This window comes from Protomyctophum parallelum (genome assembly GCF_964188405.1).
Source record: "Protomyctophum parallelum genome assembly, chromosome: 14".
Taxonomy (NCBI): domain Eukaryota; kingdom Metazoa; phylum Chordata; class Actinopteri; order Myctophiformes; family Myctophidae; genus Protomyctophum; species Protomyctophum parallelum.
The window spans coordinates 9,213,871-9,240,177 of record NC_139709.1 but is presented as its reverse complement, the minus strand read 5'-3'; the positions used below and the strand labels follow the sequence as shown (position 1 = coordinate 9,240,177).

The window sequence follows — 26,307 nt, the reverse complement described above, 5'->3', positions numbered from 1 at the left end:
ACGCACACGCACACGCACACGCACACGCACACGCACACACATTTGAATTATTTTATTTGGTCCACACTTTAAAAGGAAAATGCATAAGGACACAAACAGTATGGGTGCAGTTATGTTACAATCACAAGCCTATGACACATGTTTGGAATCATGATACAGCATGCAAGAATGTCACTCAGCAGCGTCTCTGATAGCCATATTCGTTCACACGACGGTGCTCAGGACTAGGCTTAGTCTCATATGGTGGCATAGACAGTACAACAGGGACAGTACAACACCTCGCAAGTCCTTCTGCCTCATCCTATGGACACTGAGCTGTCGAGAGTTCAAAACGCTCCCACAAACGCTCCCACGCTGTGGGCATGTCCCAGGCTGGACCATCAGAGAGAACACACACACACACACACACACACACACACGAAAATGTCATTATAATAAATGTTTTTCAACAAGACTGTCCTGACTGCCGTCGTCCACCCCTCGTGTATTCGCTCGCAGAGTCTCTATTTGAGCGAGGCTTCGCCACGACCCCCGAACACTTTCATTGGTTGAGCTCCACACGCTATACTATTCATTGTGTTATTTGATTGGTTCAGGCTACGTCGCAACGCAATGGCCGACACTCCTTATCAGGACAGGTTTCCGCACGATAATGCTGTGGGAACGCTCGCTCCTCGCCTGTGTGTAGATGAGGTGTTGCACACCACCTGCATTGGGCCACACACAAGGATCACACACTGATCCACTATGAGCTGCTCCCGATCAGCAGATTGGTAGAATCACACACTGATCCACTATGAGCTGCTCCCGATCAGCAGATTGGTAGAATCACACACTGATCCACTATGAACTGCTCCCGATCAGCAGATTGGTAGAATCACACACTGATCCACTATGAACTGCTCCCGATCAGCAGATTGGTAGAATCACACACTGATCCACTATGAGCTGCTCCCGATCAGCAGATTGGTAGAATCACACACTGATCCACTATGAACTGCTCCCGATCAGCAGATTGGTAGAATCACACACTGATCCACTATGAGCTGCTCCCGGTCAGCAGATTGGTAGCCTCGGAAACCCAGACGTTTTTATTTCCGGGGCCGAGTCCACTTCAATACGGCATACAGTAGTGCAAACGTCGATCACTCTCTGCTGATTTCTGATCGTCTGCACCTTTGTTAAATTGACGCACACACGTACACACACACACACACACACACACACACACACACACACACACACACACACACACACACACACACACACACACACACACACACACACACACACACACACACACACACACACACACACACACACACACACACACACACACACACACACACAGGTTTCCTCTGCCCTTGGGTGTGTACGTATGTACACTGAAATGCACACTGTCAAGTGTTTTGGATAAAGGCGCTATAGAAATGCACCAGTCATTTTATTTCTTTTTAATAGCCAGGAATGATGACAAATGAAGTGTGTGGAAAAACTGTTTATCTGCCTTTTCTGAGCATGAAAAGTGAAGACCGTTCTCTTTTCATGGGCTACCTGCCAGCATAGCAAATAGACGGATGGTCATGGACACCCGCTCTATGTGAATAATACAAGTATTACTGTGCCTACAAAAGCGAGCATCTTAATAATGCGCTCTCTAAATAGCAAGGAAATGCCGGCGCTGCTCTTCTAAGTCCTGACAGTTTTCTGAAATTATTCTGTGATTCAGTGGTGCTCAATATTTCATGTCAAGGACCCCAAAAATGATATGTATTTGGCCACCGACCCCCCCCCCCCCATCTGAAAATATGTTATTCCAGGAACCCCTCAGAAGCAAAGATTTGAGTTAAAAAACGTTCGCTCTGAAAGAATATTAATATTCAAAGATTTGTGCCGCATTTTCACGATTTTTAAAAAATAGCAGACCTGTAGATCTTCTATTTTTCAATAGCTGCAGTATAACATAATGCTTAAAACACCAACAGGGGTTCCCGTCCAGAATGGGTTAAGACCAGCTATAAGGACTGGTCTAGGTGATGTAATCGCGTTTTGACCTTCTCACCGTCTGTAAGATAGCAATGCACCAGTAGACCACACCTCACAGCGGGGCAGCGGTGGCCGAACGGTTTGCGGAGCGGTCTTGATATCGGAAAGGTCGCTAGTTCGTATCCACGGACCGGCACGTTAAAATTACCACCGCTGAAGTGCCCTTGGACAAGGCATTGAACCCGGAACCCCTACCATGAAATGTTCTATGAGCAGGGCCTGGCTGTAAACAAGTTCTTGAGCTTAGTCCAGTTACCCTGGGTAAACATAGTACCTTTCCTTTCCTTTCCTTTTCACTTTAAGACCAAGAATGCCCATCAGCGCACAGAGACGAGACGAGCGCATGTGGTAATTGTACAACGTGGGCACGGGGTGTGAAAATGACAACGTCATCGGTTGGAAACTAGCAATGAACACCTACGACGTTGTTGCACTTAGCGGCAATTTGCGATGGGCGCAAGATATGGCCCATTACCTTTTAGCGTATTGAAATATTATTCACGTTTATCTGTCACACCCCGTCAGCCTAAAACCAAAATGGTCAGACAAATACATGCAGGGAGAAATTCAACAAATCTCTATCTAGACATGATGGCAGGGATATTGTTTTAACCGTGGGACATTGCCCTGCAAAATACAAGCAATATTTATCTTAGTTCTGGATTTAAACTAGTACAGCAAACAGTAATGACATCTGAGGGGGCACATAATCTAATGATATCATGTTAATAAAGGAGTCCATCCTCAGTGGGGCCGACCAATTACAGCACAGATCTGATTTCCCAGCACCGTGATGCCATTAAGATGACCTGCGATTGCCATGGGGACAGCGACAGGGCAGCTTTTTTTTAAAGGGGACTAATATGTTAATGGTCTGATTTCAACTGACCTCGTCAAGGCCTAATTAATCCATTTTGGCCTGAATTTGTGCCTCATTTTCACGATATTTCAAAAATATATTTTTCAATAGCTAAAGCATAACATAATGCTAACACCAAAAGGGGTTCCTTCCCGCCCCAAAATGGGTTAAGATCATTTAGCTTTGCATATATGCATAATGACAATGATCTGCATTTGTAATCATTGTTTAATAACATTCTCGTATTCTCACTGTGGCTCCTTTTATATCAGATAGGAAAGGGTGTGAAAGGTTCCCAGGGATCTCATACAAGGTATACATACATATTTCAGTGTCTGTAATGCATGGGTCTTTTTTTTTTTTTTACCAATCCCAACACAGGTTTCATGCACAGGGAATTGTGCAACGTTTAACTTCCTTTGGAGTTACTTCTGGTTAAGACACTTGTGGTAACAGGTCTCGCCCAGTGTGGTATGTATGTAAGTATTTATGTACTGTATGTATACTGTGTGTACGGTATGAGTAGGGTACTAACTGTATGCCTATAGGTGTGTACTGAGTAGTACTAACCGTGTGTACAAAGCAGTGGTCTTCGTCCTCCTCGGCGTATAGAACTCCGTCCTTGATGAACACGGAGACGGCTCTCAGGATGAACGACACGAACAGGTTCATGTGGATGTAATTCCGCGTGCAGTGGAGCTTCCTGTGGAGAGAGGATAGACAGACCGCCCGCTTGGAATCCATAATCACCAGCAGGTTACTTATCATTAGAATACGATCGATGCCAGCAGGTTCGCCTGGAGCCTACTGCATGTATACTGGCTGCGATTAGGAAACGCAGGAGTCAAAACATTGTGTAACTGACTTACAGTACGTGGCCGGTTAAGACTGATATGAGGTTAGGGGACTTACGTGGCCGGTTAAGACTGATATGAGGTTAGGGGACTTACGTGGCCGGTTAAGACTGATATGAGGTTACTGGACTTATGTGGCCGGTTAAGACTGATATGAGGTTAGGGGACTTACGTGGCCGGTTAAGACTGATATGAGGTTAGGGGACTTACGTGGCCGGTTAAGACTGATATGAGGTTAGGGGACTTACGTGGCCGGTTAAGACCGATATGAGGTTAGGGGACTAACGACTAACTCATTTCCGCTTTATTGGAAGTGGAAAATGGCAGGAGAGAGATAATAAGGGATAATGTTTTGACAGAGACGTTCTCGGTCATGCATAGTGTTATATAGCTGCGTTATCTGTCATTTCCAGCCACTTTCTTTTGACATAAGGTATTAATTAGACAGGGTTTTTATAACAACTGGTTGAGTGAGTGGCACAGCCGTGGCTTTGCGCTCCGTACCCCCTGGTCAAACTACTTCCCGTGGCTATGGTGACCAGGTTGCCCCACAAGCATTGAACAAGCCGAGACAGAATTTGACTATCCTCAGGAGCCATAAGCTATGTCAGGAGTTGATTACAAGGCTGCATTGCTGAGGTCATGATTCTGCAGGCTAGTGTCCGGCAATGTTTTTACATCATGTTATGATTGTTCTGCTGGTTGAGGCAGATGCCCAGTTCGTTTTAATAAGGACACTTCAAATAATTGTAGTGCAGCAAAAGTACAATATTTGCCTCTGAGATGTAGTGGAGTATAAGTAAGTAAGTGACAAAGTGGAATAGAAGTGAATTACAATATAGCCGTCTCTGACAGTGGTCTGTGATGTACACTTTGCCAGTGTAGTATTTGAAAGCTTTGACTTTGAGGAAGACGAAAGTCGAAACGTCAGCCACCGACCGCCGCAAAGCAACAGGAAACATGCAGACCAGTCGAGTGCTCCAGTTCATTTTATGCCCAGGCAGGCATTGTATTCTCTTTGTATTTGAAAGCAGATTTGATTTGATGGATGGGTGATCAAGGGACCAGTGATTAACCCATTCTGACCGGGCACCCATTTTGGTGTCAGCATCATGTCGTGCTTTAGCTATTTAAAAATAGCAGATCTACAAGCTCATATCGCGCCACCGAGTGGCGCGATACGAGCTTGTAGGTCTGCTATTTTTGAAAAATCGAAGAACGACTGACATTTTTTAGAATCTGATCTCAGGTCAGAATGGGTTAATCAGACCAGTGTGTGTCCAGTGGAAACCTCCGTATGAATCTGATCTCAGGTCAGAATGGGTTAAAAAAACAACAAAGATCTAAAATAGACAGCGGAGCTCACCTGAACCTGCAGAGGATGACCATGGCAGTGGTCAGAGACACCAGAGACGTGCTGTAGCCCACCGTATACAGGGCCTTGACTGATGCATAATACATATCCTGCAGCACAGCACAGCACACAGTGTGTCGGGAAGAGAAACAGTGTAAATCTGTGTTATAGATAAGGAAAACGAGGCCTGTTTTTTTTTTTTATATATATTTTTTTTATCCCACGATTTTGTAACCCATTTTTCACCCCTGTGTCAATCATCTAATGTGATCCTGGGCTCTACACACCCTCCACCAACCTAGTCCCCATATATGGGGGACAAGGGGAGAGCAACGGACTTGAACTCATGCTTCCTTCATGCCTGAGTGTCCAAAGTTGCTCCTTTACACCTGACAGGGGGGAGTTTCCCTGGTTGGACGTATAGCGCGTGGAAGGAACACGTTATTCCAACCAGTTCCTTTCCCCTCCATCAGGCGCCCCGGCTGGCCAGGGGGAGGCAGTTTAGTGACCAGGATTACTGCATGTTTTTTGTGAGGGTACCTACCCTAGGGGACACGGGGAGAACATGTGAGGGTACCTACCCTATAGGGGACACGGGGAGAACATGTGAGGGTACCTACCCTATAGGGGACACGGGGAGAACATGTGAGGGTACCTACCCTAGGGGACACGGGGAGAACATGTGAGGGTACCTACCCTATAGGGGACACGGGGAGAACATGTGAGGGTACCTACCCTAGGGGACACGGGGAGAACATGTGAGGGTACCTACCCTAGGGGACACGGGGAGAACATGTGAGGGTACCTACCCTAGGGGACACGGGGAGAACATGTGAGGGTACCTACCCTAGGGGACACGGGGAACATGTGAGGGTACCTACCCTAGGGGACACGGGGAGAACATGTGAGGGTACCTACCCTAGGGGACACGGGGAGAACATGTGAGGGTACCTACCCTAGGGGACACGGGGAGAACATGTGAGGGTACCTACCCTAGGGGACACGGGGAGAACATGTGAGGGTACCTACCCTAGGGGACACGGGGAGAACATGTGAGGGTACCTACCCTAGGGGACACGGGGAGAACATGCAAACTCCACCTGGGTTTGGTACAGTACGTACGGGTTTGGTGGCGTTGTCGTCGTCGAAGAGGCAGACCTCCACGTAGTGAGGGAAGGGTTCAGACCAGCCGAACTCCGTACAGTTCCGGCTCACCGTCCCCATCTCTGAAAGCATGACAATGTCCTCGTCACCATCTTAACCCATTCTGACCTGAGATCAGATTCTAAAAATGTCTTCTACTTCTGACATCCTGACAGTTTTCTGAAAAAGCTATGTTTCTATGTCAGTGGTTCTTTGATTTTTTTCAAAAATAGCAGACCTACAAGCTCGTAGTGCGCCACTCGGTGGCGCGCTATGAGCTTGTAGATCTGCTATTTTTCAATAGCTAAAGCATAACGTAATGCTAACACCAAAAGGGGTTCCCACCCAAAATGGGTTGGCCAAAGTCAATTTTTGTGGATTTCTTTTTGCCTAAGTCAGCTCCTCATGACACTGTGGCCGCCTCTGGTAAAATAATTTACCAGAGGTAAATTTATCATTTCAATAATTGAAAAGGAGCATGCTTTTAGTAAAATCAGTGTGACTTAGGCCAAAATAGGCCATTTTGGGGGCCTAAGTCAATGGTTTTGGGACGTCATCAGGAGTAAGTCAGTAAGTACATTTAATTCTATTTATTTATATTATGTTACATAACTGACATATTAATGGACATTTTACATTGTTATAAACGTTTTTGGTGAAATGATTAAGAAATATCACAGTTTTGTTTTGGACCAGTTATTTTTATTATATATTTTTCGATGGGAACATGGCCAAGGCATTTCTGGGGGTCTTAAAAACATAGATTTTGAGAACCCCTTGCCCCATGGTTTACCATTACCAACATCAATACAGCATGGAATGTTATCGAAAAATAACAAAATATTCAAAGTATTGCGTCTGAGAGGCTAAATCTTAGGTCCAGCTCTGACCAGCTTCTCCTGGTGGTGCCTAAAACCAGGCTGAAGCTCAGAGAGAACCCGGCTTTTCGGAATGAGCTGCCTCTACACATAAGACAAGGAGTTTAAATTACGCCTCAAGACTTATCTTTATTCTCTGGCATTTCCAAGCGTAGTATGAGTTGTTTTTTTATGTTGAAAGTGACACTGTGTATGCTGTTTGTTTTTAAATGAAGTTGTGGTTGTTATATAAATGTGCTATATAAATAAAGATGGTATGGTATGTGGCTCCAAATGCCGAATAAATAACGGTACATACCATCCTCTGGGCCCATGACTTCGTGGAAGAGCTCTGGACAGTTGACCACGACCACCTCGCCCAGGCTGGCAGCCTGCCAGCACGTCAGGTTGTCCCACAACCAGGGGCACGCTGAGGGACACAGGATGGATAACGTTACTTGAATGACATGCAAGGTTGTGGAGCACGGTGGAGAAATGTCAAACTCTAGCTTCTTACGTCACCTATGGGACGATAAATGGTGCATTAGTGACATGGACAAGTCAATATTATGATTGACAGACGGTCCTATTCAATCACCTGCCAAGTAGGCTGACAAAATGGACGGCCATGACAGCGGTTAGCCTACTGAGATCCCAGATGGAAATAGTTAGTGAAACAAACTTCTTCCGTCTGGCGGAGTCAGGTTAATGGGACGGTGGTTCCGAAAGAATGTTCACCACCAAAAAGAGAAATATAATAATACATCAGATTTTCTTTGTCAACATTCGACATATGTCACATTAACCGTATTAATGCCGTTCTATTCTCCACCACACAAGGGTGGCCACCTGCAAGACCTCAGAAAGGAGGACACTTTTGCGGGGCCCGCTCCCCCGACCCCCCCCCCCCTCTCCCAGATTCGCTCCCCCCCTCCCAGATATTATTATTACTACTACTATTGCACCTGATTTTCACCATCATCTCCAGCATTATGTCCACAGAGAACATATATTTGCTAATTAAATTAACCTTTTTAAATTATAGGGTACCACAAAGGCCATTCATTTTATAATCAATTTATTATATTTTATGTTTAATCTCTTTCTTGTGGGTTTTTTTATAGTCTTATGGTCATCGGTGTGGGACATACTAGTATGATGCCAGTAGCCTATATGTTCACAGTGCTTTAGCCTCCCTTTCTTTATGAAGTCGAGTTCCTTGCTCCATTGCTCATTAAATGTAGTTTTTCATTTCGGCATATTTGGTTTATTTATCTCTGCATTAACTATCCTAAAGTGATTGTGAGAGCACACATTCCACAACAAACAAACCGACCGTCCCACTGGCAGTGTTGCCAGGTTTTGGAAGAGAACCAAGCAACCAACTATGAAAACAAGCCCAAAAGAAGCCTGACTAGGCTTAGTAGGCTATTTTATAAAACAAGCCCAAAGTCGCTTATAATTAAGCGGACATGGCAACACTACGAACGTCTCCTCTCTCTTGACAGAGGGAGTGTGGCCGGCTCGCTGCGGAGCTGAGCAGCGCTGCAGAGATTTTAATACCCAGACGACGTAAATGACAGTTATGACACAAGCATTGTATATCACAAAAAAACGGACAATTATGTGTCCGGCCGGAGGTTGAGGTGGGAGGAGGACAGGTGGGTCTAAAACCGGACTGTCCGGCGTGAAACCGGACGTCTGGCCACCCTAACACACACACACACAGTTTTTTTTGTACTTTGTTTTACTCACAAACTGCGACCTTTGAGACCTTATAAAAGTCTAAACTTTGATCACGATAAGAAAGTGAAAACATTCCGCGGTGATGCCTCGCCTCGAATGAGAGCTCATAGTGTGGATTTCTTCGGCACTAGGTGGCGACCTTGTGGATTATAGGGGTAGCGCGGAAAGTGTTTTAAAATTGCATAATGGATGGTGGAATGAATGGTGGAACAGCACAAACGTTAACATGCAGACAGTCTTGCAAGGCTCGGCGACGTTGCTCCGATCCACACCAAAGATCGCTCAGATCGGGGGATCCACCGTCGTGATCCCAGTGGCACCCGTCCCTCTAGACCGGAAACCATGCTGGCTGGGCCAGGCTAATGGCTGGGCCAGGCTAATGGCTGGGCCAGGCTAATGTCTGGACCAGGCTAATGGCTGGGCCAGGCTAATGGCTGGGCCAGGCTAATGGCTGGGCCAGGCTAATGGCTGGGCCAGGCTAATGACTGGGCCAGGCCAACGAAAAGCTAGCTCTTGGAATTGTAAAGTGGGCCGTTAAATCCCTCTCTGTTGCGAGCTATCTCGATGGCATAAAACTGAATCCTGGTGGCGAATATGGTGTTCTGGTCCGTGTAGCCCTTTTCACAGTCCAGACGCAGCAGAGTACCGTAGTTGAAGTCATCGACCATCCCATCGAACTGGTTACAGAACGGACGCCATTTCTCTTTGGCCTCGTCGGACTTGAGGTCTTCTGGACCGAGCAGCTTGACGTCGAGGTCACCGAAGGCTTCCCTGAAGCAGGAGTAGATCTCATCGTCCGCCGTCGTCAGCATCAGAGACTTTGGGTCAGCCGACGAGATGAGATGGAAGTAGCCTTCCGCGTGGTTGTACGCTTTCATCGCCCACATGACCTCGAACTGCGGGTCATTTACGTATTCCTCCGCTGGAAGAGACGGTGCATGAGCGACCGATGACGTTCCCTCGATAGCCGAAGATCCGTTATTCGCCGCCATGATGCCTGCGATCTGTGCTCCAAAGGACCCCGATCTGTGCTCCAAAGGACCCCGATCTGCGCTCCAAAGGACCCCGAGGGACGTCAAATAGATCTGTGCTCCAAAGGACCCCGTGGGACGTCAAATAGCTTGAAACGTCAATAGCACAATACCAGCTAGGCTCCTGTGCAGGTGAATCAGACACAAAGTGCTCCGAGACTATAATAAAGTCTACAGTATGATGTCAGTACTATGACATCACGACTGCAATGTCAGGCATCTCCATATTTGGGCATAGTTTCAGCTCAACCCACCTATCCATTAGCCCGGCAGGATCCGCCGGGAGAATCTAGACGCAGCTGCGTGACATGAGACTAATTCATTAGAGCGACAGAGAGAGAGAGAGAGGAGTGTGAGTGTGTGTACGTGTGTAGCTAAAGTATAACATAATGCTTAAAACACCAAAAGGGGTTCCCAACTTCCCGCCCCAAAATGGATTAAGCCACAGACACACTTGAGTAAATGTACTTAGTTACATTACACCACTGGAAGCCGCCGGTGTGTTTCAGGAAGTGCCTGGTGAGCACAGAGGCCTGTGTCATGGCCCACGCTGCTTCCAACAACATGCTGTGTACCCTCTCCACGTAGCTCCTTAAATGTCACCATGGCAAACGATCTCGGACAAGATAGCAGTGTTCTCAGTTCACCCTCATAGGGGCAACCATAGTCAAGTTCAGACTTAAATGAAAGAAAAGAAAAATAGATCCAAACACTCGAAGTGACAAAGCCACACGTTAAAGTCTATGGGGATTCGGAGAAAACACGGGGGGTGGACAGACATACATACAACAAGACGAGGTCTAATAAACACGTGGCTTCTTGAACGTGGATCCGGACGTCGTGGATTCACGTGTCTATGACATCTGCCATCTATAAAGCATCTATGTCTCCATATTTGAGTAGGGTTTCAGCCTGATTCCCTTCATCTATGAAGCATCTATGACTCCATATTTGAGTAGGGTTTCAGCCTGATTCCCTTATTGAATTCAAGTTCAATATTTCAGGGAATATAAAACATATTTGAAAAGATATGTACACTGATCTGTGCAGCAGTATGCTAGATTAGCCCCAGACAGACAGACAGACAGACAGACAGACAGACAGACAGACTTGCAGATGGCTTTCCTGCTACAGAACTACACCAAAATGAGTAGTTTAATTTGTCTGCAAGTGTAAATGCTTACACTACAAATCGAAACTGTCTACATTTCGGATGACCTTCATGTGAAAGATCGACTGGGGAACATTAAATCAGACCACATGTCAGGCGGATTACTCCCAATGACAGAAGATTTGGCTACGGAATTTATTTTTAATTTTTAAGCGAGTTTGTCTTTCCAAAGGACCCTCTTTTTTGTTGTTGGTATTGGCCAACTTAGAGGTGCCAGATGGGAGCGGTTTATTTCAATGTGTCAGCCTCAGGACCCCCACTCCCCCTCATGGCACTCTGAGCTGTTGGAAATAAACACTGACTGATCGGGAGCCAGTGTTTCACCCAGCACTGTCTTTTATCAATGTGTGACTGTGTCTTGCTTGCCATCTGAGACTGAGAATTAGGGGTTGCAACAGTTAATGTAAATCGATTAAATCGGTTATATTTAATAAAAAAATAAATAAATGTTAGTATCGTTAATATCGCTGCAACAATGTTGTGACAGATTGTGTTCCGTCGGTAACGTGTATTTTTGCACGTTACCGTTGTATGACGATGATTAGGCATTAAGTGGTGAATGAGACTAATCCCCATTGTATCGATTATTTAAAAAAGATCGATTCAAATAATTGTACATTGATTTGTTGATATATACAACAAAAATTAAAGAAACTAATTCCTCGATTCTTCGATTAGTCAAAATGGAACCACAGAATAGTCAATAGTAGAAAATAATGGCTGGTTGTTGCAGCCCTGTGTCTAAGACAACTCTTTGAACTCTATTCACTGTGTCTAAGACAACTCTATGAACTCTATTCACTGTGTCTAAGACAACTCTATGAACTCTATTCACTGTGTCTAAGACAACTCTATGAACTCTATTCACTGTGTCTAAGACAACTCTATGAACTCTATTCACTGTGTCTAAGACAACTCTATGAACTCTATTCACTGTGTCTAAGACAACTCTATGAACTCTATTCACTGTGTCTAAGACAACTCTATGAACTCTATTCACTGTGTCTAAGACAACTCTATGAACTCTATTCACTGTGTCTAAGACAACTCTATGAACTCTATTCACTGTGTCTAAGACAACTCTATGAACTCTATTCACTGTGTCTAAGACAACTCTATGAACTCTATTCACTGTGTCTAAGACAGCTCTGTGAACTCTATTCACTGTGTCTAAGACAACTCTATGAACTCTATTCACTGTGTCTAAGACAACTCTATGGACTCTATTCACTGTGTCTAAGACAACTCTATTCACTGTGTCTAAGACAACTCTATGAACTCTATTCACTGTGTCTAAGACAACTCTATGAACTCTATTCACTGTGTCTAAGACAACTCTATGAACTCTATTCACTGTGTCTAAGACAACTCTATGAACTCTATTCACTGTGTCTAAGACAGCTCTATGAACTCTATTCATTGTGTCTAAGACAACTATATGAACTATATTCACTGTGTCTAAGACAACTCTGTGAACTCTATTCACTGTGTCTAAGACAACTCTGTGAACTCTATTCACTGTGTCTAAGACAACTCTATGAACTCTATTCACTGTGTCTAAGACACCTCTATGAACTCTATTCACTGTGTCTAAGACAACTCTATGAACTCTATTCACTGTGTCTAAGACAACTCTATGAACTCTATTCACTGTGTCTAAGACAACTCTGTGAACTCTATTCACTGTGTCTAAGACAACTCTATTCACTCTATTCACTGTGTCTAAGACAACTCTATGAACTCTATTCACTGTGTCTAAGACAACTCTATGAACTCTATTCACTGTGTCTAAGACAACTCTATGAACTCTATTCACTGTGTCTAAGACAACTCTATGAACTCTATTCACTGTGTCTAAGACAACTCTATGAACTCTATTCACTGTGTCTAAGACAACTCTATGAACTCTATTCACTGTGTCTAAGACAACTATATGAACTCTATTTACTGTGTCTAAGACAACTCTATGAACTCTATTCACTGTGTCTAAGACAACACTATGAACTCTATTCACTGTGTCTAAGACAACTCTATGGACTCTATTCACTGTGTCTAAGACAACTCTATGAACTCTATTCACTGTGTCTAAGACAACTCTATGAACTCTATTCACTGTGTCTAAGACAACTCTATGAACTCTATTCACTGTGTCTAAGACAACTCTATGAACTCTATTCACTGTGTCTAAGACAACTCTATGAACTCTATTCACTGTGTCTAAGACAACTCTATTCACTGTGTCTAAGACAACTCTATGAACTCTATTCACTGTGTCTAAGACAACTCTATGAACTCTATTCACTGTGTCTAAGACAACTCTATGAACTCTATTCACTGTGTCTAAGACAACTCTATTCACTGTGTCTAAGACAACTCTATGGACTCTATTCGCTGTGTCTAAGACAACTCTATGGACTCTATTCACTGTGTCTAAGACAACTCTATGAACTCTATTCACTGTGTCTAAGACAACTCTATGAACTCTATTCACTGTGTCTAAGACAACTCTATTCACTCTATTCACTGTGTCTAAGACAACTCTGTGGACTCTATTCACTGTGTCTAAGACAACTCTATGAACTCTATTCACTGTGTCTAAGACAACTCTATGGACTCTATTCACTGTGTCTAAGACAACTCTATGAACTCTATTCACTGTGTCTAAGACAACTCTATGAACTCTATTCACTGTGTCTAAGACAACTCTATGAACTCTATTCACTGTGTCTAAGACAACTCTATGAACTCTATTCACTGTGTCTAAGACAACTCTATTCACTCTATTCACTGTGTCTAAGACAACTCTATGAACTCTATTCACTGTGTCTAAGACAACTCTATGAACTCTATTCACTGTGTCTAAGACAACTCTATGAACTCTATTCACTGTGTCTAAGACAACTCTATGAACTCTATTCACTGTGTCTAAGACAACTCTATGAACTCTATTCACTGTGTCTAAGACAACTCTATGAACTCTATTCACTGTGTCTAAGACAACTCTATGAACTCTATTCACTGTGTCTAAGACAACTCTATGAACTCTATTCACTGTGTCTAAGACAACTCTATGAACTCTATTCACTGTGTCTAAGACAACTCTATGAACTCTATTCACTGTGTCTAAGACAACTCTATGAACTCTATTCACTGTGTCTAAGACAACTCTATGGACTCTATTCACTGTGTCTAAGACAACACTATGAACTCCATTCACTGTGTCTAAGACAACTCTATGAACTCTATTCACTGTGTCTAAGACAACTCTATGAACTCTATTCACTGTGTCTAAGACAACTCTATGAACTCTATTCACTGTGTCTAAGACAACTCTATGGACTCTATTCACTGTGTCTAAGACAACTCTATGAACTCTATTCACTGTGTCTAAGACAACTCTATGAACTCTATTCACTGTGTCTAAGACAGCTCTATGAACTCTATTCACTGTGTCTAAGACAACTCTATGAACTCTATTCACTGTGTCTAAGACAACTCTATGAACTCTATTCACTGTGTCTAAGACAACTCTATGAACTCTATTCACTGTGTCTAAGACAACTCTATGAACTCTATTAACTGTGTCTAAGACAACTCTATTCACTGTGTCTAAGACAACTCTATGAACTATATTCACTGTGTCTAAGACAACTCTATGAACTCTATTCACTGTCTAAGACAACTCTATGAACTCTATTCACTGTGTCTAAGACAACTCTATGAACTCTATTCACTGTGTCTAAGACAACTCTATGAACTCTATTCACTGTGTCTAAGACAACTCTATTCACTGTGTCTAAGACAACTCTATGAACTCTATTCACTGTGTCTAAGACAACTCTATGGACTCTATTCACTGTGTCTAAGACAACTCTATGAACTCTATTCACTGTGTCTAAGACAACTCTATGAACTCTATTCACTGTGTCTAAGACAACTCTATGAACTCTATTCACTGTGTCTAAGACAACTCTATGAACTCTATTCACTGTGTCTAAGACAACTCTATGAACTCTATTCACTGTGTCTAAGACAACTCTATGGACTCTATTCACTGTGTCTAAGACAACTCTATGAACTCTATTCACTGTGTCTAAGACAACACTATGAACTCTATTCACTGTGTCTAAGACAACACTATGAACTCTATTCACTGTGTCTAAGACAACTCTATGAACTCTATTCACTGTGTCTAAGACAACACTATGAACTCTATTCACTGTGTCTAAGACAACTCTATGAACTCTATTCACTGTGTCTAAGACAACTCTGTGAACTCTATTCACTGTGTCTAAGACAACTCTATGAACTCTATTCACTGTGTCTAAGACAACTCTATGGACTCTATTCACTGTGTCTAAGACAACTCTATGAACTCTATTCACTGTGTCTAAGACAACTCTATGAACTCTATTCACTGTGTCTAAGACAACTCTATGGACTCTATTCACTGTGTCTAAGACAACTATATGGACTCTATTCACTGTGTCTAAGACAACTCTATGAACTCTATTCACTGTGTCTAAGACAACTCTATGAACTCTATTCACTGTGTCTAAGACAACTCTATGAACTCTATTCACTGTGTCTAAGACAACTCTATGAACTCTATTCACTGTGTCTAAGACAACTCTATGAACTCTATTCACTGTGTCTAAGACAACTCTATTCACTCTATTCACTGTGTCTAAGACAACTCTATGAACTCTATTCACTGTGTCTAAGACAACTCTATGAACTCTATTCACTGTGTCTAAGACAACTCTATGAACTCTATTCACTGTGTCTAAGACAACTCTATGAACTCTATTCACTGTGTCTAAGACAACTCTATGAACTCTATTCACTGTGTCTAAGACAACTCTATGAACTCTATTCACTGTGTCTAAGACAACTCTATGAACTCTATTCACTGTGTCTAAGACAACTCTATGAACTCTATTCACTGTGTCTAAGACAACTCTATGGACTCTATTCACTGTGTCTAAGACAACTCTATGAACTCTATTCACTGTGTCTAAGACAACTCTATGAACTCTATTCACTGTGTCTAAGACAACTCTATGAACTCTATTCACTGTGTCTAAGACAACTCTATTCACTGTGTCTAAGACAACTCTATGAACTCTATTCACTGTGTCTAAGACAACTCTATGAACTCTATTCACTGTCTAAGACAACTCTATGAACTCTATTCCCTGTGTCTAAGACAACTCTATGAACTCTATTCACTGTGTCTAAGACAACTCTATGAACTCTATTCACTGTGTCTAAGACAACTCTATGGACTCTATTCACTGTGTCTAAGACAACTCTATGAACTCTATTCACTGTGTCTAAGACAACTCTATGGACTCTATTCACTGTGTCTAAGACAACTCTATGAACTCTATTCACTGTGTCTAAGACAACTCTATGAACTCTATTCACTGTGTCTAAGACAACTCTATGAACTCTATTCACTGTGTCTAAGACAACTCTATGAACTCTATTCACTGTGTCTAAGACAACTCTATGAACTCTATTCACTGTGTCTAAGACAACTCTATGAACTCTATTCACTGTGTCTTCCCCGTCTGTCAGTCTCGCTCTCTGTCCGTCTGTCTTTACTGCACTGTTTATGCTTGGGCAATTTGATGGTGCTGCAGAGGTAGGTATACAAGTCGTGTGTGTGTGTGTGTGTGTGTGTGCGTGTGCATGTGTGTGTGTGCGCGTGCGTGTACGGAGACCTGACTCCGTGGCCCCTAATCAGCTTTTGTTCTGTCTGGCGAGCTGGACACGAAGCCAATTACCTTTTAAAGGGCAAATAGGAGCCAAATGAGATGCACTGAGACGGAGGGGTAACCAGCTTAATAAAGCAGTGCGTCTGCATCACTGTCTAGCACACACAGAGGATCCTGCAGTACAATAGGTTCCCCGAGTTCATACGTAAACTATACGTTTTAGATGGGTGCAAAGATGGGGGTCGGCGGCCAAATACATTAGAACTGTGGGGGTCCTTGGCATGAAATTGAAAAACTGTTAGGATTTAGAAGTCATGTAGAATCACGAGGTGAAGTCTCAACGGGTTAAGTGCGTTGTGGAAGTACTGTACTGTATGTGTAGTATATGACCCCCTATCTGTTACAGCATCGGTTCAATGCTTAACTCGCTGAGTCACAGAGCCCCTCTAACCCTTGAAATGTTAATAGCCCTGGAACGCATCTAACCACTTGGGTTCCTTGGGTTCACTTGGGTTCCTTCAAAATAGGAGCTCTCGGGCGCCGGAAAGACATGGCCGCTTTTACTCTGAAGTCTGAAACCCCCCCCCCGGAAACAATCCGGGGAAGAAAACGGAGAAATAGTTTGCTTTATTTTGCTAGCTTACATTGCTATCGTTTTAATTTATACGATATATGATCCAAAAAGCATTCATATTTTGAACGAGAGGCGGATGAGGAGCAGAAATGATCAAAACCACGGAGAGCGCCCTGGATTAGGAGAGACGAGGCATTCTTTCTGCCGCGCTAACGGCTAAGTCAACGGGAAGCTAACATGGCCGTAGACTAGAGCGTGAAGTACGGTGGCCGAGAGTCTGACTAACATATTTTTTTAAAGGAAAAAAATCAGAATATTCTTCTCTCGCCCGGTACCATTGATGATGCGCTAGGACGTGTACACATGTCCAATGCTCCCTCCATTGGATTCCCTAGGACGTTCCAAGACGTCCTACGGATGGAATGTACCCATTCTGACCTGAGATCAGATTCATACGAGGTTTCCACTGGACCCACACTGGTCTGATTAACCCGTTCTGACCCGAGGTCAGATTCTAAAAATGTCAGTCGTTCTTCGATAAAAAAAAAATAGCAGACCTACAAGCTCGTAGCGCGCCACTCGGTGGCGTGCTATGAGCTTGTAGATCTGCTATTTTTAAATAGCTAAAGCATGACATGATGCTGACACCAAAATGGGTGCCCGGTCAGAATGGGTTAATGGGATAATATAGAAAAGTATTAACAAAAGACTAAATAATAACTACAGGTGTTCCAACTCTTCACGCTTTCCTGAAGGGTTTCTGAAAATGCATGTTTTCCCTGCAGGGTTTTATTCACTGTTTAGCCCTAATGCTAATTCTACTGTTTTGCTACTGAAAATAAGTGTCCAGCAGAGGAACTCATATCTATTCAGAGAATCTGAATAGATATGAACATATGTTCATTCATTCTATTCAGATTCTCTGAATAGATATGAGTTCCTTATTATAACACCTTGTCAAATATCCCCCCTTTCTCACTGACAATTGTCTGTTTCTGACAATGACAATCTATTGAAGTGCCGATGGCAGGACATGTGAAGGTCTCAAATGGCACATCGTTGGATCCATTGGAACGCAAATTCTTTTCATGATTTCCTGAAAATAAATGGTTTGCGCCACCCTTATCCCTTATCCCTAAACTTATTTGCAATTTTTTACTATTTTGAAAATAATTTTAAAATAGTTCAACTAGCCCGATCTACATCTACACATTGTGAGCTTGTAGATCAGCAATTTGAGCTATTTTAAAAGGTTTTTTATAAATAGTAAAAGGAGCAACTTGGACACTCAGGCATGAAGGAAGCATGAGTTCAAGTCCGTTGCTCTCCCCATGTCCCCCATACGTATATGGGGACTAGGTTGGCAGAGAGTGTGGAGAGCCCAGGATCACATTAGATGATTGACACAGGGGTGAAAAATGGGTTACAAAATTGTGGGATAAAACATATTAAAAAATATATATTAGAAATGGCAAATAAGTTATAGGGATATCTTGGCGCAAGATATAGCCCAAGGTTTCCGGCCAATATCTACAGCTATATGACACCATGTGTCCTCCTGTGTTAGCTCAGTGGGTAAAGTACGGCTCTAACATTTCTCTCTCTCTCTCTCTCCCTCTGTTGTCTTTTTGTCCTCCCCCTATGGTCCTGTAACCAGGAGATTTATCGTTGCTGTTTTTGGACCTGTATTTTTGAGTGGTGCAACCGCTCCAAGGTTCACCTATGTGGCCATGAGCACCAGTATACGACTATGAGTACCAGTAGGGGCGCTGTTGTGCCAGAAACAGAGAGAGAGAGAGATAGTATTAGTGCTGCACTGTTGCCTGCTAAGAGAGAGAGAGAGAGAGAGAGAGAGAGAGAGAGAGAGAGAGAGAGAGATAGGAGAGGAGGGGGGGGGGGGAGTTGCACACAGAGTTGCACACGGAGAGACACACGGCTAAGGCCGTCAGGATCGGGAGTCGAACCCGCACCACGCCGTCAGGCTGGCTCGGCAGCCTAGGTGCCCAGACGGTTGAGCTGACCGTCAGGCTGGCTCAGCAGCCTAGGTGCCCAGACGGTTGAGCTGACCGTCAGGCTGGCTCAGCAGCCTAGGTGCCCAGACGGTTGAGCTGACCGTCAGGCTGGCTCGGCAGCCTAGGTGTACAGACGGTAGAGCTGACCGTCAGGCTGGCTCAGCAGCCTAGGTGCCCAGACGGTTGAGCTGACCGTCAGGCTGGCGCGGCAGCCTAGGTGCCCAGACGGTTGAGCTGACCGTCAGGCTGGCTCAGCAGCCTAGGTGCCCAGACGGTTGAGCTGACCGTCAGGCTGGCTCAGCAGCCTAGGTGCCCAGACGGTTGAGCTGACCGTCAGGCTGGCTCAGCAGCCTAGGTGCCCAGACGGTTGAGCTGACCGTCAGGCTGGCTCAGCAGCCTAGGTGCCCAGACGGTTGAGCTGACCGTCAGGCTGGCGCGGCAGCCTAGGTGCCCAGACGGTTGAGCTGACCGTCAGGCTGGCTCAGCAGCCTAGGTGCCCAGACGGTTGAGCTGACCGTCAGGCTGGCTCAGCAGCCTAGGTGCCCAGACGGTTGAGCTGACCGTCAGGCTGGCTCAGCAGCCTAGGTGCCCAGACGGTTGAGCTGACCGTCAGGCTGGCTCAGCAGCCTAGGTGCCCAGACGGTTGAGCTGACCGTCAGGCTGGCTCGGCAGCCTAGGTGCCCAGACGGTTGAGCTAACCGTCAGGCTGGCTCGGCAGCCTAGGTGCCCAGACGGTTGAGCTAACCGTCAGGCTGGCTCAGCAGCCTAGGTGTCCAGATGGTTGAGCTAACCGTCAGGCTGGCTCGGCAGCCTAGGTGCCCAGACGGTTGAGCTAACCGTCAGGCTGGCTCAGCAGCCTAGGTGCCCAGATGGTTGAGCTGACCGTCAGGCTGGCTCAGCAGCCTAGGTGCCCAGATGGTTGAGCTGACCGTCAGGCTGGCTCAGCAGCCTAGGTGCCCAGATGGTTGAGCTGACCGTCAGGCTGGCTCGGCAGCCTAGGTGTCCAGACGGTTGAGCTGACCGTCAGGCTGGCTCAGCAGCCTAGGTGCCCAGACGGTTGAGCTGACCGTCAGGCTGGCTCAGCAGCCTAGGTGCCCAGACGGTTGAGCTGACCGTCCGGGCCATTGGACCTGTATTTTAAACCTTCCTTCGTTTAATGTGTTTTGTGAAAATTATATATGTATGTGTATATTAAAGGACCACTTCACCACTTTTCAACCTATCTTCATATAATAGGTCCTCACTAATAATCATGACAAAATGGCACGATTATTTTCTACTACAGATTTTTTTTTAAACAAGATCTTTTTTACAAAAATGTTTAGATTTTCATTATCGTGAGAACGATGGCTTCCATTTTCGCATTGCAACTTTTCAGGACTAGAAAGCCTGCAGTTTTTTATTAGCTTGTATTCCCCATCGATGATGTAACTGGAAGACGGTTTCTGAACTGCCCACAGCCCTCCTATGAGACACAGACTGAATAGAAAAGAATTGCGCCATCTTTTCATTATTATTAGTGAGGACCTATTATATGAAGATAGGTTGAAAAGTGGTGAAGTGGTCCTTTAATATTTTGTATTGACTTACTTGTTGCAATCTTGATGGTATTTTTTGTACTGTTGTTGTATATATTCATAATATATTTGCCAATAGCAACCAATTACCTACTTTTGACTAGATTGAGGACACTCCCTGTGGACACTCTACATGTTTTACTCCACAGCTTTTCTATTCCCGTCATACCCTGAAGAAGGCATTTGTTTTGGTCGAAACGTTGGCACTCTAAAATAAAGTATACTTGCATCGGTGACTACGAGCTGTGCGACCTCTCTTCTCCGTCTAACATTTCTCTAACATTTCAAGGGTTAGAGGGGCTCTGTGACTCATCCAGTTAAACATTGCACCGATGCGGTCACAGACATGGGGGTCACAAAGTATACACAAAGCGTCTGAGATAAGAAGACAGAAAACATGCCCCAAATAGCTTGTTGTGATAAATGAATGGAAGTACAAATTCATTCCCCGGTGACTCAACAGACATTTACAAGATAAATGGACCGAGCAGTGTGCACGCACGCACACACACACACACACACACACACACACACACACACACACACACACACACACACACACACACACACACACACACACACACACACACACACACACACACACACACACACACACACACACACACACACACACCGGAACACACACATTGGAATCCCTTTTCATTAAAACTGATCTGATCAGGCGTGGTCGTCGGTGACGTTCTAGGACCAGAGTGAATGAAATATGGTTTTCCAGCGAGATTGGGCTTCAGTCTGCTGGAGCGGAGTTCTCTCTGGCTCATCATGACAACACACGCCTGCCGAAAAGGAGGGCGGCCGCATCCGTCCATCCATCATGTTTATTGAGAGTTCAACGACGGAGCAAAGAGAACAAAACCGTGATGTCATCGTCTTCCGGAAAGCTCCGGACTGGAGGAGAGCCAGCAGGCGCTCGCCAGGACGTCCAGCCGAAAGACCTGCCGTTCCTGGAAGAGGTTCCCCCTGACCGCGTCACTGATTTTCAATTATGAAATGTGATGGGGGCACGGTGGCACAGTTGGTAGTGCTGTCGCCTCACAGCTAGAAGGTCCTGGGTTCGATTCCCGCTGTGGGCGCTTGTTCCCTCCTCCGCGTCATCAGTGCACATACCCGAGGTGGGGTTGGCGAAAGGGCCTTTCTGTGTGGAGTTTGCATGTTCTCCCCATGTCCCCTAGGGTAGGTACCCTCACAAAAAACATGCAGTAATCCTGGTCTCTAAAACTACCTCCCCCTGGGCGACTGATGGAGGGGAAAGGAACTGGTCGGAATAACGTGTTCCTTCCACTTCCATTTTTAATTGTCTGATGTAAATCTCAAAGAAAGATGTATATAAGCAATGAGATTTTGTAAAAACTGTTGTGTTTATGCTAGTTGTTTTCCTTCTGGTCCCAGTCAGAGCTCATCAAACAAAGACTACCGGTAGTCACACTCAGAGGTGTGAAAGACACCTATGATGACAACGAAGGCTATGCATGCATAGAGTCTTCGCTTCCTAACCTGATTTAATAAACCTCGTGGGCAACCAGGAAGTGCATTGCAGCCCCCCCCCCCACCACTAGGCAGTGGAGGACCCACTTTTTGATTGAGAGACTTTAAAAGGTCACTGCTGCAGCCTTCTTCCACAATGCAATGCTCCTCTAACATATAGAGTGGCATTTCATAGATCATTTGCGAGCCCTTCTTTTCATGATATGAATAATTTCATACCGTATGATGACGATACCATCATATTGTACGACGGTACTTTGGGCTTAGTGGCAGAGGGATGAAAGATGTACAGGTGTTCTGTAGTCTGAAAACCCACCTCTTCAGAGCGGAAAGAGTTGATCTACAAGTATTTTTACATTGCAGTATTGATATTACTTGATATGGGGCGGTGGTGGCTCAGGGGAGTGCCTGGATGGTAACCGTAAGGTTGCCAGTTCGAACCCGGGCTCCCCCAGAGTTACTGTCGAAGTGTCCTTGAGCAAGACACTGAACCCCTAATTGCTCCCGATGTGCTAGTTGGTGCCTTGCATGGTTTCCGCTGCCATCGGTGTATGAATGTGTGTGTGAATGGGTGAATGTAATGCACAATCTCTGTAAAGCGCCTTGGATAAAGGCGCTATATAAATGCACCATTTACCATTTACCATTTATTACTTATCTGCGGTTATCAGCAATCTCTTCCCAGAACCACAGTCCCTCTCCTGCCCCCAACTCCCTAACTGGGTGGAGGCATCCATTTCCCTATATTCCTCGATGTGCCTTTTTTCCATCACTTTTAATTCCGCCTTTTCTGCCTTTCCTGCATTCGCTCTCTCTCTCCCTCAGTCGGATTTCTGCAAACCCGACGGTTTTATTTCCTCGCCAACGATTTGCTGTCAGCTCCTTCTAAAGGGGCGGAGAGGGAGAGATAAGGAGGATCAATTGAGGAGCCAGGGAAGGTGTCTGTGTGTGCGTGCGTGCGTGACCACATGGACTGAACAGAAACATAATAAACAAACCCGCTGCTTAAAAGTCCTTTCAGATTGTCACACGCATGCTCGTTTCCTGCACACGGCCGCGACTGAATAGACGTGGATTGTGCTGAGCTATTTATTTTTGTCTCCACCAGGCCGAAGGCATGGGGAGAGAGTATGTTTTGCACTCCATGTGTGTGTCCGTCCGTCCGTCCGTCAGTGTACAGCTAATCTCCGGCACCGTTAACCCGGTCGATGCCACATTTTGCTGTACACACTCCCTGGATGCCAACGATGACATTTTCCAGAAGGCCTCTTATAGCGCCACCAGGAGGCCGACTTTTGAAAAACATTAATTTCTTATATTACTCCTCCAGATTCTGTCCAAAGATCCCGCAAATCATTACACACAAATCATTACACACTATCTATAGTTATGTGTTCGAGTCGGAAGGCGTAAGAAAGAAATGGCACCATTTTCACATTGGCCTATTATAGCGCCACCAGGAGGCCACAACCTGACCTGCCCTGGTGGACACCTGTGCCCCGAGGTTATAGCGCCACCAGGAGGCCAAAACCTGACCTGGTGGACACCTGTGCCCCGAGGTTATAGCGCCACCAGGAGGCCACAACCTGACCTGGTGGACACCTGTGCCCCGAGGGGCACTTCATCTAGTTCCACTGGCGTTACTCACGAGCAGACCTGCCGTTGAAACGTCTGTGTCACACGCTTCCTGTCTGAAAAGACCTTTACAGTGTTTACAGAGTGAGGGGACTTCTTGGCTCGCAATTAAATATAAATGTCCAATAACCGGCTCTCTAAAGTGTGAATAGAACTGAGTGTTTACTGAAGGAAAACTATCTTTGCAAATAAATTATGAATGGCACTCATTCTCGTATTTACTGCGGGAGCTTTAGACTAGTGATTGAAAATTGACAAAACGCTTACAAAAGAGCCACGCTAAAAGGACCATTGCACTGTGTACGAGGAAGGCTGCAGCTGTGACCTTTAAAGTTCCCTCCGTGAAAAATGAGCTGAACTCAATGACTGCTTTTTCCTCTTTTAAAACAGGTTAGTGTAGTGCGCACACATGAACGAGCGCACGAACGTCCTTTCCTAACATTTCAGTCTAGTTTTCATTTGTTGACGACATTGTCAGTATATTTAGTCATAGTTTTAGTCATCATTATTATCATTATCATTTATTTAGTTTAGGTAGAGAGATACAGAAAGAGAGACATGGACAGTTAGAGAGAGAGAGCCAGACCATGACATGCACGGGGAATGCACTTACCCAGTTCGTCCTCATTGGTGGACTCGTGCAGTGTGATCCTCTCCATGCATTTCTCATGTTCACGCTTGATGACGCAGTGGTCCGACTCGGGGGCCACCTGTTTACACACACACACACACACACACACACACACACACACACACACACACACACACACACACACACACACACACACACACACACACACACACACACACACACACACACACACACACACACACACTTTAGTTACTGTACTCTCTGAAGTAATTTAAGCAGTAAAGCTCTATAATGTATTCTGTGAGCTTGTAGATCTGCTATTGCGCCTTCATAGAGTATAGAGAAGTATAGTCCTGACATCACTCGCTCATACCCTGCTGGGTCACAGACGTTTTACTCTATATGGAGAAACATAATGTAATGTGTTGTGACAATAAAGTCTGAACTGAACTGAACTGAACATTGAGTCATCTTTCGAATCGTCTCATATAAGCATTGTGGTCCAACATTGAAACTAATCGTACCGGAGCCATTGTCAGGGAGTTGGCTTACGATAGTCAGTCACTCATATTTGATACTGTTCTGTTTCTGGCAAAAATGAAATTTATTTGGCGGTGGTAAAACACCAACAACAACAGCATTTTATCACCGCCATGCTGCCATATGAGTCCAACCGCCGGGCTAACTAGTTTTAATTGTTTATTATAGCCTGGTTAGTCACTCCCCCTTGAAATCACATTCCATTACTTTCAGAGTGGAATGAAATGTCATCCGTTAACCCAGGCTAGTTCTTAGCAGAGCCATATAGAGTAAGACAGAGTGACGACAACTCCGTTCACTTCATGGGGCTTCATTCAGTCCAATGGCGGCTCTCCTACATAGACTTCTATTGAAGGACAATAGCTGGAAGCCTGGATGAGAGCCGGGGCAGTGATTTGGCCCAATCACTGCCGAGACGCCAACTGGAGAGTGTTGTGGTTAAGTGTCGAAACACTCTAACTCTCTAAGAAGGTTGGGGACGACCTCTCATCCAGGCCAAGGCTTTATATCCATTAAAAAAGAATAGGATTATTATCGCATCTTTGATGTATTTACAAACTGAAAGGGGATAAACCGGAAGTTTACGGAATGCATTGGAGTCTATGGACTTAGATGCCACAATATTAACCCATTTTGTCTTCTACATCCTGACAGTTTTATGAAAAAGCTATGTTTCCATGTCAGTCGTTCTTCGATTTTTCAAAAACAGCAGACCTACAAGCTTGTAGATCTGCTGTTTTTCAATATTAAACACGTCTATGGGAAATCAGAATGGGGGGGGGAGAAGAAACATGGCCCAGGTAGTAGATGCGTAAATTACGTCAGACTTTGGTCTGAAATAAAGTGTTAAATGTTTGTACACATTTATAGATAAATTAGCATATTATGATAAATACATGTAGATATATTCCACGGTGCAGAATGGTGTTCTGTAAGTAAGCATATGTTATTTAAATAGCACATTTTCACAGAGAGGTCTCTGTGCTTTCAATATTTATCAGTGTTTTCTATCAACAAGTCCCCTAACCTCATATCAGTCTTAACCAGCCACGTTAAGTCCCCTAACCTCATATCAGTTTTAACCGGC

At 44.6% G+C, this 26,307-nt stretch overlaps 2 protein-coding genes across 2 annotated transcripts in view; both read right to left on the bottom strand.

Annotated features, from left to right (window-relative positions):
• Nucleotides 1-26,307, bottom strand: part of adcyap1r1a (adenylate cyclase activating polypeptide 1a (pituitary) receptor type I) — a gene marked incomplete at its 3' end in the record, with an annotated part of 56,244 nt that overhangs the window by 15,623 nt on the left and 14,314 nt on the right. Inside the window, exons 2-6 of the mRNA XM_083782205.1 lie at nt 24,702-24,798; nt 7,433-7,543; nt 6,236-6,339; nt 5,126-5,223; nt 3,476-3,608 (exon numbers count right to left, since the gene is read on the bottom strand). Coding sequence (XP_083638331.1) covers nt 3,476-3,608; nt 5,126-5,223; nt 6,236-6,339; nt 7,433-7,543; nt 24,702-24,798 — 543 coding nt within the window. The remainder of the gene's footprint in view (nt 1-3,475; nt 3,609-5,125; nt 5,224-6,235; nt 6,340-7,432; nt 7,544-24,701; nt 24,799-26,307) is intronic.
• On the bottom strand, nt 9,366-9,851 carry LOC310870494 (protein PBDC1-like; the record flags this gene model as incomplete). Its single annotated transcript, XM_083781730.1, has 1 exon — nt 9,366-9,851. The coding sequence occupies one exon, from the start codon at nt 9,849-9,851 to the stop codon at nt 9,366-9,368; it is 486 nt and encodes a 161-aa protein (XP_083637856.1).